A 17,752-nucleotide genomic window follows, 5' to 3' on the forward strand; every position below is an offset into this window, starting at 1 on the left:
ATTTACCGCCTCGTCAGATCTACAGCAGCTACCGGCTGTGCTCTGCCCATTTCACGAGCAGAGACTACGCGGACCCTGGACAGACAAGGCTTCTAAGATGTGCTGTGCCAACAGTTTCCATCTTTGGCGATGGGCAGACATACATCGAGAGCCCAGGTGAGATTACTGTAAATTGAACATACAACAGCAAAAACTTTATTACCTGCAACATCTGTTTACAGAAATTTGCTTCATACACAATGTCTCCCTGCCCAAGTTATCATGGCGCGGTATTTTGGAGATTCTCCCGCAGATTACACCAACAATACCAATGCATGGTGCACAGAGCAACCATAAATTCGCCGGCATAATTTTTCTGCTAAATATAACTAGCGAGGTAAAGAAAATTAGCCTTAAACTTAAACTAGTACATACCTAAACACTGAAAATATGTGAACAGTGATTTTTCCCTTATACAAGGTTTATGCCTTTTTAAATTCCCTGAGCCCCATTTAAGTGGTGTAATAGTTTTTTGCATGAATGCTGTAGGTATTGATTGATTGTGGGGTTTAACGCGCCGACGCAACGCAGGCGATGAGGCGCGCCGTAGTGGAGGGCTCCGGATTAATTTTGACCACCTGGGGATCTTTATCGTGCGCCGAAATCTCCTACACACGGGCGTTTTTGCTTTTCGCCTCCATCAGAAAAGCGGCCGCCGCGGCCGGGAATCGAACCCGCGACCTCGTGCTCAGCAGCGCAACGTCTTAGCCACTGAGCCACCGCGGCGGGTAATGCTGTAGGTATTAGATATGAAACTAATTATAAGTATTTAATGTGACGCCTAATAGCAGCTTTATGTATGTCACACTAAAATCTGTGCAATTTTACTCTTTTCACAGGCTTCCCTCGGCCCGCGAATACCACTACGATGCCTGCTCACAGCGGAGATGGCCAAGTTCAAGATGAGCCCACGTGTAAACAAATTGTTTCACTTTATCAGCTCTTTAAAAATCGTCACTTAAATTGCTAATGCGTGTTTAGTAATGCAGTCTCATTTAGCACTTCCAGGGTTAATTTTAGGCCTACCACGGTTCTTGAGAGAACAAGAAGTATGAATCAGCTGACCTTAAACTAGTACAACACTAAATACTGACAATATGTGAACGGTCATTTTTTCTTTATACAACCCTTATACCTTTTTAAATGCCATGAGCCACCTTTAAGCGGCGTGATAGTTTTTTAAGTGCGAATGCACTTTATAAGCGACCCCAAACCATCCACCGCCGGCGGCGGCGGCGTCGGCGTCCGCAGTGCTCCTCTATATTTAAAAAAGAAACAGCATCCGGCGCCAGGTTTCGATCCGAGGACTTTGCGGCCGCAGCGCGACGCTCTACCGACCAAGCCACGGACGCGACGCTGATATCAGTGTTAGTGACACGCCTTATATCGTTAACGCATTCAAACTACGTCGTCAGCGGCGTGCGTTGGCGACTCAGCGGCGTTATAGCGGCTTGATAACTGCGTGGTGTACACGTGATACTACAAACCCGATGGAAGAGATGGAAGAGAAGGCGGCGAGGCGGTGGGCTGCGGGGGCCGAGCGCAAGCGCCGCAAGCGAGCCGACAACCGTGCATTCGCACTTTCACATTCTCCCCCTCGGGGAAATGCGGGGTAATTTTGCATGAACGCTCGAAGTGTTATAAAAGAGATTATTTGTAATTGTTTGATGTTGCGCCGAATACCAATTTTAAGAACGTCACTCTAACGTCTGTGATATTTTACACTCTTTTCACAGGCTCTCCTCTGCCCGCAAGAAAAGAGCAGGATGTCCGCTGACAGCGCCGATAAGCAAGCTCAACAGACTACGCCCTCATGTACGCAAATTATTTTACTTTTTAATCTCTTTAAAACGATTCCACATACATTTTGTCGTAAAGTTAGCGTTTTAGTGTCACGAATCATTTGACAGATCTTAACATGCACTATTATGGGAGATCGGGAAGCTCGTACATTGCTAGAAGACGAGAACAAGAGCGATGAACTACTTAAAGGACAGAGAAGACGAGCGCTTGTCTGATCCCTTTCTTGCTTGTTAGTCTACTAAACGCTATTATTTTCTTTGAAAGAAAAGTTTATCAATTCGTTATTTTTTCTTAAACATACAATTTTCAACGCATAATCAATAATGTTGTTAAGAAGTAACATGCTAATGATTACTGATAGCTAGCCGGCACTTGTTTTTCATTATGAAGATTTCTCTATACATATGCATTAGATGTTTATATAGGCCAATAATAAGCTTAATACCCAGCAATGTGCTAATGGGAGGCCTCCTCCCAATGCCCCAAGTTTGTATAAGGGAAGCATCTAGAACTAAATATAAGCAAGTGATTACTTTTATCACAGATAATTAAAATACTTTAATTGTAGAGGCGGCTTAAAGTTTTAGTGCGTTTAAAAATTGTCGTGGCATTTCGGGAAGATGCAGTAGGATATTGAGCTTTTAGTTATAATTGTTTCAGGTTCCATGCCAGCGGGTCGGCAACACAAGACTTCTAGGTGCTCGCCCCTTACAGCCAGAAAAATGGACAACCTGCGGAAGATAAACGCAAGGCTGCGGAAGGCAATGTCAAGAACTGGCAAGAAAAAGGTTAGAAAGACTTCCAAGTCAGACGCGTTGAATGCCATCAGGCCCTACGTCAGCAAAAAATTCTTTAGACTGCTTGAGGCACAAGTGAAAAGTAATGGTGTGAAACACACAGGAAGGAGGTGGTCGCCCGAGCACCGCCAGTTCGCTTTAAACTTGTACTTTAATGGTCCCAAAGCGTACAGACATTTGTCTACACTGCTTGACATGCCAACTGTGAGGTCGCTAAAACAGTGGTTGTCAAATATTCCAATGACTCCCGGAGTTATTCGAACCGTTATTGAAGCCCTCGAAGAAGCTACGCGGGATTGCCCTTTAACGGATCGTGCGTGTACATTATTATTTGACGAAATGTCTTTGAAGGAAAATCTTCAGTACGATGCAAGGCATGACATTGTGATGGGATTTTCCGATAGTGGTACGCAAAGAACACCGGCCCTGGAAACTTCAGCGCTCCTGATACTTGTTGCAGGCATTTCAAAAACGTGGATTCAACCTGTTGCTTACACAGTATCAAGGACGAAGGCGCCCGCAGATACTCCACATGATTTAATCATAGCGTTAATTAAGCAGCTGCAAGGAATCCAGTTGTTTGTGAAGGCGCTCATCTGTGACCAGGGTGGGAGCAACATCACCGTGGCAAGTAAGCTAGGTGTGACGTCTGAAGAGCCATTTTTTGTGCTTGAAGGCCGTAAGATTTATTTCTTATATGACACGCCACACTTACTCAAATGCACAAGGAATAATCTTCGCGCACCTCGCAAGCTCCATGTCGGGCAAGAAATTGTTGATTGGGGAAGCAACTATACGAAAGCTCGCATCCTCTCAAACTAAAATTGGCAAAGAAACTAACCGACAACCACATTTACAGGAAGCCTTTCAATAACATGAAAGTTAAATATGCCAGCCAGGTGATGAGCGAATCGGTCTCAGTGGCCATTGACGTGTTCATTGCTCTTGGCGAGTTACCGGCACTCGCAAAACCGACAGCTGATTTTCTCGAGAAGATCGATAAGTTGTTCGACTGTCTCAACAGCTCTTCTGTGAAAAAAAACGGTGACAAGTTGCGTTATGCAATTTCGAAAGGGTCCGAACACCTAGCCTTTTTGCGGGAGTGCCTGTCATGGGTTGAAAGCTGGAAATTTGAAGGGTCTCGGCAACCACACACAGTTGAAGCATGGAAGGTCACCATAAAGGCTATTCTTCTCCTCTGGGAGGACCTCTTTCAAGATTTTGATTTTCGTGTTCTGTTGACTCGCTGGTTACAGCAGGACCCCCTGGAGAATCTTTTCGGGTTGCTTAGATTAAAGCATGGCTGCAATGACAATCCAAATTTGCTTCAGTTCACATCAGGTCTGAAACACATTTCTGTTGGCAAACTGGTTGCGCTTTTTTCCGAAGGAAACTGTGAACAGGATCGCAGCACTGTGCTGGCACAAATGTCAGAGCGACCTCCTTCACTTGCTACTACTTTTGATGCAGCATCAACAGTTGATATACTTCCCCATGAGCAACAGCCAGCTAGCCATGATATAGTGGAAGATAACGTTCTCTACTGTGTTGGAGGATATATTGTGCGACAATTTTTGTTGAAGAGGCATCCGCACTGTGTGTGCAGTGCCCTTCTGAAGAATGTCGATCGCCGGCTTAGTGCCTCACACCAATATTTTGCAATGTTGAAGGCAAATAACAACTCCCCAGATTTATTTGGAAGTATTACAGTGCCTTCTGACGATTGCTTTGAAGACCTTAAGGTCATGGAAACTTGCTTTTTGGAGCATATTGGTGTTTTGGCGCACCTGCCTAACGTTAATCGAGTTTTGGCAAGCATTTTGCACGGTTATGTGAAAAGGCAAGAATTCTGCACGGTAGAGTGCAAGGAAGCCTTCGTGCACCTTTTTGCGAGGATTCGCCTGTTGTGGCATATTCGTTTTGTTAATATTTCCTTGGCAAAGCAACGCAGCAGAAAATCTGCTGCGGCACGGAAGATGCGGAAATTATTGTAATTGTTAGTATTTCGTTTGTATAATGTGTCACTATTTTTGCCTCGGAAGGGGGCATGTATGTGTGTGCAAATTATTTGCTTGTATTTGGTTTTATTCCTAAACAATGCAGATATGTCCCGCTGAAGAATGCATAAACCCTTCGTGGTATTTCCCAGGTCACCTTGTAGTGGCTTCAATATATTGAATATTTTTGCTTAAGTTTTTATTAAAAAATTGCTGCGGAATAGAAAATGTGTCAATGTCCAACTCAGGTACCTTAGGATTCTTCTCTCCACTTCCTGGAGCTCTTTTATGTCTTAAGTGTGCGGGTAAACCACAATGTCTTGTCCCACTGACGGGATGATTTTATATCGGAGTAAGTGCTGTGAACTTGTGTATAGGTTTTGCTGTTTTTATTTTGTAAAAAGCCTTAGTAAATAATACATATGCAGTGGATTGATACCTAGTTATTTTCATGCCGGCATGTGGCGTACCCTTTTGCATGCGACTAAAATCGTAAAATATTCATGTTTGTGTTTTTACTGTACGATGGTACGTTTCTGCAATAAAACATTTACAAAAAATCTGCTCTTTGGTCTTCTCTAGTGTGTGTGTACAAGTACAGAAAAAAAAGTTGTGCTTGCATTAAGGGGTGCAAAAATAAGTGGGTTGCAAAAGTTTATTTATCACAACGCAACAATTTCCCTTTTGATCATGTGGCAGGTTGTGCAACCGGAAGAAGGTCGCGCGCTCGCACATTGAATATCTCCCACTCGCTCAGTTTACCTTGCATGTGTATCCCAATTGAATTTTGCGCTGAATCGTCCCCCCCCCCCGCTCGGCTTCTCAGTCCTCATAAAGATGGCGTTTCGCAGTGCGTGTCTGCAGCGCGCCGCCCTGTTTTTAGTACCACCGCCAAACACCAGGGGTTTGTCCGGTGCTTCCAGCGAATATCGCGTCCCATGCAAGGTATAGGAAGTTTCACTCCCCTGGCGGCGCGTCGACTGCTTTAGCGAGCGGCCTTTTTTATCACGAGGATCTCGGCCGTAAGAAAGAGAAGATCGCCGAATACTTGATGGCAACAAACCGCCTGTAAGCCGCCAAAACTTGCTGTTGCTGCTCCTTCCATGCATGCCACTATCAAGATGATGGACTGTCTTTTCGCGCATGTGGCAAGCAAAGCAGCTAAACTGCTTTCAATCAGCTTGTTTGAGGGCGCTACTTTATTATGCGGGCGGGAGCGTCGTCACTTCGTATTTTTCGTATTTCGCGGGGTTTCTTTGTCAGTCAGAATAAAAGAGCCGGCGATTAGTTCTTTAGTGCGACACCTATACAACTCAACGCAGAAAATTCTACACTGCGTCCCGTTACTTCACGCTGTTTCTCACGTTTTGAAGCAATTAATTCATCGCTTAAAATATAGCAGCTAGATGCCTATCGCGGCTACCCACATGTGCCGCATTGACATCTTGATGATTACGACAGTATTTGTGGAGTTGGATAATTAGTTAAATTTAATTATTAAAATGTTATTAACGAAAAAATTACTGCCCGCTAGTTCACTGTACTGGAAACATTGTGCATTAGGTTTTCTTCTAGTAAAGCCATTGCTCTTTTTTTAAAATCTTCGTGCATGAAAGCTGGGAAACCCTGTATATGTGAGCGTGTTTGTATATATGCATTAATGTTTGTATGTATGTATATATGTATGCATGTATGTATGTATGTATGTATGTATGTATGTATATATGTATGTGTGTACGTATGTATGTGTGCATGTATGTATGTATGTATGAATGTATGTATGTATAAACCATCATATTGTGCTTATTCTTAAACTGTTGAACTATGACCACGGTGTTCCTTACCTTGTTTACTTCAGAACTTTTGCAAAGCAATCGCCCTATTACTTAAAATTGATGTTTGTGTCCGTCAAATTTTTGCTGTACGTTACGCTCTCTTGTTATACATTTGTGTATGTCAAGGAGCACAGGCCCCTTCAAGCCTAATCCTTGTGGTTTTTTGTCTGTGCCCCTGGCATTTGTAATGCTAATGCGGAATAAAACTTTGATTTCTTGGGGACACCTACCGAATTGGGGGTTGGCCAGGAACCGGGAGCTTTGAGAGACTAATGCGCCGCCTTCAAAAAACTATGAATCCGAAATATATAAGTTGTAGAATAGTGTGCGCGAGTGACTCCTAAACGCGCTGGAACGCGAGTAGAACAGAACCGAAGAGTAGAGTAGAACCAAATTCTTCGTGGGAAGCTGTGGCTCGCGTTACCGTTATGCTTGTTGAAGTACTTGGCGCCAAAAGACGAGCCGACGAAAGGGAAGAAAGGCAAGCACGATGTTGCGCCAAAGCAGCCTGTCGAAGTAATTCGCACAAAAAGACAAGTAAACGACAGCGGACACGGAGAAGTAACAAAACGTAGCAGTAAATAAAGCATTGCTAAGTCTCTCTAAGCAATAAATCATTGCTAAGTATTGCCAGGCTGTCGCCTTCACAACATGTCAACATAAAGTGCATTGCTGGTCTAGTTGGTGCTTAGACATCACGGTTTCATCTGCGCAAAAAAAAAAAGGCACTGGACGAAAACGAAGAACAAACTGCGATAAGATGCGGTTTTTCGCTTTCGTCCAGTGTATTTTCTTGCACAGTTGACAACCATGACCCGTAAGCATGCTGAAGTTCCACGAGGATATTTTTAGTGAGAAATCAGGGACGTGGGAGGCCGTGGAGCCCACAAAATTGGGGCGTAGCAACGAAATGTCTCAGCCGGAGTGTTACCACGCCGGGTGTCACTGCAAGTACAGCGATGAAACTCGTCAATCGTTGGGCGTAGCTTCTCTTTTGTCCCCTTTTACGGCACCTGGCAACCGTGAACCCATTTCCACCGCCCTACATATTGATACGAGGTGGAGCAGTGTCATGGGCACAGTTCGGCAAAGGGGAAGATGAATGGAGCAACCGCCGCTGCCAGTCGTCGATACGCGAGCACGGCGAGAGAGGGAGCGGTTGGAGCAACTTAGTCTGCCTTGGGCGCAGGCGGGGTCAAACGGCCAAGGCCCGACGAGGCCGTCGCACCGGCCGAGAGGCAGCGGTTGCGTTTCCGGGCGCCGATCGGTCGCACTCGAAGTCGAGATGCGCTCCTGGCCGCTCCTTCTGCTCAGCCTCGGCGGCCTTCACCTCCTGACTGCCGGTGAGCCACCCCGCCTTCTTCCGTAGCACAAGGCCAGGGTCGTCGGAACTGTTTCGAAGCTAAGAGCGGGGCCGGTGGGGTTTGCTCGGAGAGAGTTGGACATATGTAAGCGGCGCGGAGCAAGCAAAATTTGCCCCTGCAGACGAAACGTACGGTTCCTGAAATCAGCAACATAAGTTGCCCGGTTTTCATGGGAACCTCCTTTGCATGGTCGAAATCGATGCGCCGACACGCGAACACGCGTTTCATCGAGGGGGGCTTACCCGTTATATCACATGTTTTCGGTACTTACTATTTTCACCAGCGACGGCGAGCGCTGACCACAAAAATCCCTGTTACCACTGCGTCTTTGGCACATTTCAGTTTCACCTAAACCTAACCTAACACCTAAACCTAACAACCCTAACACTGTCTAGTTTTTTATGTTATTAAGTACGTTTACTGTAGTTGAGGCACACTAATACTGTATTTTCGCGCGTGTAACCCGCAGCAAAAGTTCGAAAATTTCAGTGACAAAGTACGGGTGCGGATAATACGCGGGGGGTTTTCTTCAGTGCAGCTCCCACGCAGTAACACTGACTAACCCTTCCATGGCAGCGATTGCGCAAAACATACAAGGACAAGGAAGAAAAAACAAGGACGAGCGCAGTCACAATGAGTGAATTTTGTGACTTTCTTTTTGCAGTCATTGTATTTGACTTGCTAATTTATTTATTTATTTATTTATTTATTTATTTATTTATTTATTTATTTATTTATTTATTTATTTATTTATTCAAGGTATCTTACAGGCCCAGCAGGGCATTGAGTAAGAGGGGCTTGTGGAGGAAATCACACCAAAATAACGAACAAGAGTTATACAATAATTAGTCATGTCATATACAGATATCAACAAGTCAAGTAAGCTGTCAAATAAAAAAAGAACTTCATCACATCCTCGTAACAACGGCAAGAGAATTATACAAAAAATAAGAACATCATCAAGTAAAACACAATGCGAAACTAAGAAAAAACCGATGCGAACGGAATCATTCCTGTTCAATCTGAAAAATGGATCTGCAAGTGATGACGGAATGTTTCCGGGTTAGTCAGCGACGCGATGGTATCAGGAAGATCATTCCACAAGCGGATAGCACGTGCAAGAGCGGATGAATTAAATGCGTTGGTGGTGCCGTACATGCGTGCGAAGCTACGTTGGTTAAATAATCAGTGTGATGTGGAAACAGGGGTTATAATGCGCAAAGGGGAATAGCTGGTGCTATGAATGTATTTGTGAAAAATGCACAGGAGAGCGATTTGCCGGCGCAGATGCAGTGTTTCTAGTGAAAGATCGTGTTTTATTTTTCTTATACTAGAGCCGAAGTTATATGACTTGGTTATAAACCGTGCAGCCCGATTCTGCACTGCTTCTATTTTTTCAATTAAGTAATTTTGGTAGGGGGACCAAACGGAAGAAGTGAACTCTAACTGTGGTAGTACATAAGTTTTATAGGCTAGTTTACGAATATTAGAGGGCGCAGCATGCAGATTTCGACGTAAGTATCCCAGTGATCGCGAAGCTTTAGCGCATATGGCGTTAATGTGGGTGGACCACGAAAGGTTAACCGGTAAGAGCACGCCTAGGTATTTATAATTTAAAGCGTCAGTAATTAAATGGTTGTTTAGGAAGTAAGAAAAATTAGAGTTAACGCGTTTTCGGCTGAAAGAAATTTTTTGGCATTTGGTTAAGTTCAGAGACATTTGCCACGTATTGCACCAGTCGCAGATAGCCTTTAAGTCATTTTGAAGCGTTACATGGTCACTAGGGTTATTTATTTTCCGGTAGATTATGCAATCGTCAGCAAAAAGTCGCATGCAAGATGTTACGCGAGAAGGTAGGTCATTAATAAATATTAAAAAAAGTAAGGGGCCAAGAACGCTGCCTTGAGGCACACCAGAGGTGACAGGGGAAAGCGGCGAAGTAGAACCATTAACCACCGTGAACTGTTCACGCATGGAAAGGAAGTTACGAAGCCAAGATAAAATTAAAGAATCTAATCGGAGCGCGGATAATTTACTGATTAAACGGCAGTGGGCTACACGATCAAACGCTTTGGAAAATCCAGGAAGATACAATCAGTTTGCGAGTTACTGTTCATGTTATTGTGTAAGTCCGTGGTGAATTCAAAAAGCTGCGTATCACAAGAAAAGCCTTTCCTAAAACCGTGCTGGTTAGCGAAAAAGAATTTATTAGTCTCAATAAATGTTAGAAGCGATAATGTGCTCCAGCATCTTACAGCAGATACACGTTAGCGAAATTGGGCGGTAGTTGTCCGGTGAGTTTTTATTACCCGATTTATGCATCGGCACGATTTTAGCTATTTTCCAGTCCCTAGGCAACTGGCCAGAGGATAATGACTGCGTGAATATGTGATATAAGATCACACTTGAAATTGATTTCGTGTTTTTTTTTTAGTTTTGAGTTTATGTTATCTACTCCTGCGGACGTGGACAGTTTTTGGTTGCTTATTAAAGCTTCAATACCTTCGACAGTAAGGGAAATTGGTTGCATATATGGGCAATCAAGGTCATCGAAAAGGGGAACGTTGGAATAGTTTTCCTGGGTAAAAACTGACGAAAAAAACGTGTTGAAGACACTAGCACAATTAACGTCGGAAATGGGAATGTGGTCGTCACCGTGCAGCAAAATTTTATGGCCATTGTTTCGGGGGGATATTTCTTGCCAAAACTTCCTTGGATTGGTTTTAAGGATTGAAGGCAGGTCGCATGAAAAATATTTATTTTTAGCAGCCGTTAAAGCGGACACGTATTTTGGTAAACATTCTTTAAACTTCTGCCATGCCTGAGGAGTACCTACACGCCTGGCGTTTTAAAGCAAAGCTTTTTACCTCTACACCCCCAAGGGTTCTTTCGCGACCGTTGGTGTCACCAGAAAACTCCAGCGAACAAATAAAAGAATTTACTGGCACCGCCGGGAATCGAACTTGGAACTAATAGACTAACAATGCGAGAGCCCGTTGTCTTACCGATTTAGCTACGAGCCCACACGAAGACGGGGAAGACAGGTGGTGTACTCACCAAGCACATCTACGGGTTTACCCCCTGCGTTCTCGCTGAATGCCACGTGAAAGCGTCACGCGACCACTCATGCCCGTCTAGCGGCCCTGTGCTCACCTTGCTCATGTGCTAAGAGTTACAAAAATTAAAGGAAGCTCACACCAATGCATGGCATCTCACTTCTAGTACGCCAATGTGCTAAAGCCTGTGGCCTCCATTGTTCACGTAAACAATCACAGCTCCTTGTAGTCCGCCCTCATGCCAAACCAAGGAATACATTCAAATACTCCTTGATGGCCAGGCCATCACTCCAAGCCCCAGAATCAAGATCGTGGGCCTACATCTCGAGGATAACACCAAGAGTGACGTCTCCATGCAGCGCCTCAAAAACAGCGTTAATCAAATCATACACAAGATCAGGCGAGTTGCCACCAAGAAGCGAGGCCTAAAGGAATCCGGTACCTTTCGATTAATTGAAGCTTTTGTCCTCTCGAGAGTAACTTACGTCAACCCCCTGTCTTCTTCTCGACAAGGAAGACATAGAGATGCTTTATATAATGATTAGAAAGGCGGTCGAGCAGGCCATTGATCTTCTCATGAGTGCGTCCACACAGAGGCTGCTTAGCACGGGGCTCCACAACACGGTGCAAGAGCTGATAGAAGGCCATCTTTCTAAACAGAAGGTCCGACTCAGAACTGCGATGGGTAACCGCATGCTTCACCAGACTGGCTGGGCAGCCCAGAATGACACTCCACTTGACGTACTCCCAGACTCTTGGTGCCTAAAACTAAAGATGCTCCCTTTGCTTAGAAATATGAACCCCTCACATGACGAGGGTCACCAAAAAGCACGGGCTCAAGCGCTAAACACCACCCTCTGTGGGTATCATGCAGTTATCTACACAGACGCCTCCAAACATCGAGGGCAGCAATACACCATCATTGTGGCTACCTCCAGAACCAACCTCCTTGCGTGTACCTCGCTTAGGACACAAGAAATGACGGCAGCAGAAGAGGCAGCCATCACCTTGGCTCTCGCTCAACCAGGAGTTCGGAGGGTAGTCATCGATTCTCAGCAAGCCTACTGGAATTACCAGTAGGGTTGGGTGTTCTGACCTGCACTGCGTGTGCTAAAAAACCAATCCCCAAACGGTTCCATTCAGCTCATCTGGACACCCCCTCACGCTTCAATGGAGGGCAACAAATACGCCCACCCAACAGGCCTGCGCTTTTACCTCCCGTGCTATGGAGCTGCACGAGGACAGTCACCTGCTTGTCACGTTCAGGGAGATAACTCAGCATTATAGCCTTCTGAAACAGACCGTACCTTCGCCTTACCCTGACCTTTCCAGATAACAACAAACTACCCTACGGCTCATACAATCCGGGCTCCTTCCCACAGCCTACGCGTCTTCACTTCATGTATCCGGATAGCTACGACGCTGAATGTAAATTTTGCTCAAAAGTAGGAACACTCCGCCCCGTAATCGGGGTGCGCGACTTTAGCCCTGAGCACCCTGCTCTCTTTCTGTCGACTACCCAACAAGAGCAATGGGAGATGCTGCTGTCCAGGCCCTCTCTGCCTACCCAGCTTCAGCGGGTGGACAGAACACAGGCCGCGCGGACTGCATATGGGCCCCACAGAAGAAGGAATCACTCCCCAGGGCTGCACTCTGGGCAGTTCAGAAATCTTAACAGAAGTAGTTCTTCCTCCTCTATCTTCTCTGCCGCAAATCTCATCGCCTCCGTCCGCGGCGCAGAGACGGAGAAGACAGATCGTCTAACACCAAGTTGGAGCTTACTTTAATTTTATAAAAAAAGTTACCACTCTTGTGCTACACCAATACAACTCAACCAAACACCGTTCATGCTTCATGCATTGATTTAACCTTACCAAGAATATCTCTTTGAAGTAATAAATGGTGTGGTTAAGTGCATTTCACTTCTCTCGCTATTTGTAGAGCGATGTGAGTGAATTTAAGTGACGTCGCATGAGTAATCGTTATGGGTGCCGTTTACAGCTTTGCTTTCCAGCCATATTCACGGGGTGGATTGGCGCGATTTTTTTTGTATAATCGCTTCTTTTTGTTTCTTTGTTTGTGGAGACCCCTATTAAACCATGGATTTGTTCTATTGTTTGACATAGAAATGAGCGGTACGTATTTTGTAACCAAAGCAGCCATTTTATCCCTGAAAAGCGACCAGTTTTCATCAATTGAACGACTCTCAAACGAAGGCATTAGTATTGTATTATGAAATATATCTAGTTCTTTGTTCACTTCATCGTAGTTAGCTCTATTGTAATCGTACATTTTTTGACATTGAAACCAGTGGATGTTAAGGGTACGTTTAGGTTAACTAGGAGCATGTTATGATCGCTAAATCCATCGAAATTTGATACAGACTGAATGGTTTCCGGTTCAGATGTAAATACTAAATCCAATATGTTAGTGCCTCGTGTTGGCTCATTAACAACTTGGAACAGATTGAAATCCAGGATTATGTTGATTAGTTCTTCGGAAGCATGGCAAGATGATGTTAAGTTAACCCAATCGATATCTGGAAAGTTGAAGTCGCCAAGGAGATATATTTTGTCAATAGGGCACAACTGAGTCGCTGTTGTCAGACTGGCACGCCGGTCGGTCATAAAGGAATAAGGAGAATCCGGGGGACGGTAACAAACACCTAACAGAATTTTTACAGAACCAGTTAAACAAACGACCCATAGAATTTCGACATCAGTGTGGCATGTAATCACGTATGACGGAATAGTTTTCTTGATTGCCAGGAGAACGCCACCACGCCTTCTATTCGTCCTGTCCCTCCGATATATTTCATACTCATCACTTCCGGGCAAAATTTCGCTGTCAGCTATGTCAGGCTGCAACCACGTTTCCGTAAAAGCAAGAATATCCACTTTGCTGTCATCTAAAAAAGAACAAACTTGCAGGCGCTTGTGTATTACACTCCGTATGTTGGTAAAAGCCAGTGATAGTGACAGACCTGTGCGGGGTGAAGTAGACAGCATAGGAACTTGTACTCGCGCACCGCTATCTAGCTATCTGTCAAGCAACGCGACGGTTTCACTTGTAGTATCGTAGAAGTAGGTTTTTTTGTCGATGTGAAGCTTGTCTACCGCAAGCTTGAAGGGTTTATTCAGTTCCCGGGCAAATGCTATCAATTTCCTTCTAGCAAGACGAGTTGAAAACGAGAAGTCTTCTCCGATGGAAAAATCTGTGCCTTTCAGTTTATGTGCGGAGCCCAAGATATTATCCTTGTCTTTAAATAAAGTAAACTTCACAATTACCGGACGAGTCTTATCCTCCGCATACTTGCCCAGTCTATGCACGCGTTCGAACTGTGCACTGCTAGTTGGGATTTTTAGTTTTTCGGAGCAGAACGCGATTATTTTTTGTTCGGATGCCGCCCAATCTTCTTTTTCATCGTCTTCTATTCCAAAAAACAGCAAATTTGAACGCCGCATCCTGTTCTCAGCATCGTCACACATTGTGGTTATTGTCTGAATCTGGGTTGCAATGCTCTGTAAGGTATCATCATTTGTAGCTGTGACAGCGCTTGTAGACGAAGAAGCATTTGTTTCGAGCGCTGCAACCTGCGCTGTAAGAGCTTTAATTTCATTCCTTGTAATTTCCTGGTTTTCCGTTACTGTTTTGAGATTAGCTAGTAGTGCCACAAGGCCCGATTCCAGGTTGCGTATCGCTGTTAACGCGGCATCAAAGGCGTCTGCTTCAGTTTTGCTCATAGGACCCGGGTTGGATTCCACATTACCCGAAAGCATCAGTAGCATTATTGACAGAGCGGATGACACCAACGACGATAAGCTAAACACATGGTTTTTCACATCATACAATTCTCGTGGGCACGACACCGCTATTAAACAGCGATTGCTGCTCCTTGCACAAGCAGCACATTTGAGGTAACTAACCTGAAACAACAGTCTGCGTGAGCATTCCATCGTCGCAGCGGTGCCGTGCCCAAACTGGATGGCCGACGATCCTTTCTTATATTCCGCCGCTCTCGTGACGAAAGCGGAAGTGGCGAATCCAGGTTGCCAGACGTTGGAAGCCGTTGCGTCCAACGTTGGCGGGAGGAGCTGGTCCGTATTCCAGTTCGGAAGTGGGTCTTCGGATGCAGTGGGTTCCACTCCAAGCGGCCAGGAAGAAGCATTCCACAGCAGGAAAGCCTGAAACAACAGTCTGCGTGAGCATTCCATCGTCGCAGCGGTGCCGTGCCCCTATGTGCTTCTTCTGTCTACATAGTATGTGAGGAGTTGGCTGAGCAGTAGCTTTGGTGCAGCCTTCCCTGTATCAAATGTGCAGGCAATACGCGAGGAACTTTTTGTTTTCTTTTCCGGCGGGCTGAAAGTGGGGGTGCAGATTATAGATTATATGCAGGGGTGTGTTATAATCGCGAAAATACGGTATATTTTGGCTTATATGTACAACGCAACATCACCCTCCACGGCACCCGTGAACGGCTTCTACCCACACTTCGGAGGCACACAATAAGGGTGTCTTGCGATGGGCACGTTCTGTGTACTGGTTGTTGGATCAGTCGATGTTACTCACTTGTTTAAATTTATTTTTAAATTTAAATTTAACATTGCTTTTTTTTAATTGCAGTGCAATCAAATCGCAATGCTTGAAATTCAAGTAACAATGAAAGTTTGGTGAGTTGGTACACAGGATAAAAAAATTCCCCGCATTTCCCCGAGGGGAAGAATGTGAAAGTGCGAATGCACGAGTTGAATTTGCGCGGTTCGGTAATGTTCGCGAAAGAGAGATCCCACACACACACACAACTACAAAGAAAGAAAGATGCATTTATTCACAGAGACCTATTTGTGTTGTCGTTGTACTTGATTGCTAGAGCGGATCTCAGCTTTGAAATTTCGTGTCAGTACTCCTTTAAGCGGGTGCATTAGCCCTATTCACGCCCGATTCCTGGCCAATCCCTTACGTGGGTATGTGCCATGTCAGCGGCCAGGCAGCGCGCGCCCATCTCCCCCCGTTGCCAAGGAAGACGAGGAGATTCCTGGCCAATCCCCCACGTGGGTATGTGATGCGGACATCGCCGGTGGACGCAGGTTCAGGGTCGCTTAAGAAGTAAATGTGGGGTCCCGATGTGGCGTGCAAGGCCATTTCTCAGCTATGAACAAAATAGGCAGGATTTGTTCGTTGGTGAAAAACACAAAGAAACGTCCACGTGGTGCCAGCCATAACACGTGCAGTGTAAAACAACCGCGCTCATTTCTGCCACGTCAAATGTGTGTCGTTTACCCAATACCGCTGTCCCGTAAAAGAGTGTAGGTGGGGCATACCGGTCACTGCCTAAGTACAAGACTACGAGAGCACTGATTGGCGATAAAAACTCACACATTGGCAAATTCACCCGCACATTGCAAAAATTGTGGATGCGAACCCTGTTGCGGTGATACCGAGGTGCTCTTCGAGTATGGAGATCGGGTGGTTAGGGAGATAGTAGAAGCCTTCAACATTAGCCTTTATAAAGATGACTGCGAAAGCCAGACCTCGACTACGACCGACGAAAAAGAAGCTAAGATCGTCGGCCATATGCTCACGTGACTTGTCAGCCCTTCAGCAAGCACCTGTTCCGGTGATTTCTTGTATTTTTAGCCAGTTATCGTATGCATAGCCGCATCAGTTGTTTTTTTGTCTCTCTGCGCATCTGCGCACTTGCATGCATATTAGGCGTTTTTTTTCGAAATAAGCCAGATTCACCTAAGGTGAACTTGATAAACAAGCGGAAGTTTGCCGCGGGAGCTAAACGGAACGCCGTCAAGACTATTATATGATATATTTCACATGTCAGCTAGGCGAAGGTTACGGCCACAGGCAATTAAAAATTATGCCGAGAATTTGAGCAAAATTGAGGTGGTAAGTTGGGATTTGGCTGATATGGAATCGAAATACTCAAGTTGTTGTGGCACTGTTATGTAAAATTTATTTAAATTGACTTTCAAGCATGGTGCGATTAAGTTTGGTAGGAAAGGCATTAAAATATGCATCAGGGCTTCAAGGCCACTATAGCTATATATGGAGAGCAGGTGAGTCCTCTTGGCACCATTAGCAGCCCTTCTCGATTTCTTTCCTAGGATAATTTTCTTGGCCACGCCTGAAGGCACTTACGGAGTAAGGAAGCTGTTCGTGGCTTTACCATGAATTTCCAAAATGCTTCACAAGGAAGCTCCTCATATCTTCGTATTAACGTTAACGAAGTGGCTAGTACTCTCAAGTGGAGGGGGAATTTGCGGGAACTGTAAGGGGCGGCTATTAGATTAAGTACTAAAATGGTAAATATGGAAGTATAAAAATAAATATAACCATTATTATTTCGTATGGATGGGTGAGACGAAATGAAATCATTGTTTCACATATCTGTTTTATTTTGTTCACTTCTTGCGTTCACTTCGTCGTTGACATCTGAGGACAGATCTATGACCAATGTCCTAAGTAACGTCTGAATTAATAATAGGCTAGCTCCGAAAAGCAAAAAAAAACTTCCGAGAACACCCACGAAACACTCTGAACAGTCAGGCCAAAATTAAACTCCCATTGGGCAAATCGATTTGGCTCATTTTTATCTGTGAAACAGCAGAATATGGATATTTTTTTTATACGAACTACGATCTGTGGACATGTTATCAGTGCGTTATCTCAAATATTTCCTTGCCACCCCTTTTTTAGGAAAGTTGCCAAGTTTTTTTTTGTACTGCAGTTTTATTAGATTTGCTTTCGATTTCCGCATCTGGCTCATTTCGAAAGAAAATGCCTGATGCCTGGTGTAAGGCAACAACTCCGTAAAAGCCGGCAAACTAACTGGAACGAACTGACAGACAA

General features: G+C 44.8%; 1 protein-coding gene across 1 annotated transcript in view; it reads left to right on the top strand.

Moving 5' to 3' along the window:
* Positions 1 to 7,432: 7,432 nt before the first annotated feature.
* The window catches only part of LOC144180674 (uncharacterized), a 35,379-nt gene continuing 25,059 nt past the window's right edge, over positions 7,433 to 17,752 (top strand). Inside the window, exon 1 of the mRNA XM_077708970.1 lies at positions 7,433 to 7,814. Coding sequence (XP_077565096.1) covers positions 7,574 to 7,814 — 241 coding nt within the window. The 5' untranslated portion in view covers positions 7,433 to 7,573. The remainder of the gene's footprint in view (positions 7,815 to 17,752) is intronic.

This window comes from Haemaphysalis longicornis, unplaced genomic scaffold, assembly GCF_048455015.1.
Source record: "Haemaphysalis longicornis isolate Haplotype H1 unplaced genomic scaffold, Haemaphysalis longicornis Haplotype H1 scaffold_4, whole genome shotgun sequence".
Lineage (NCBI taxonomy): Eukaryota > Metazoa > Arthropoda > Arachnida > Ixodida > Ixodidae > Haemaphysalis > Haemaphysalis longicornis.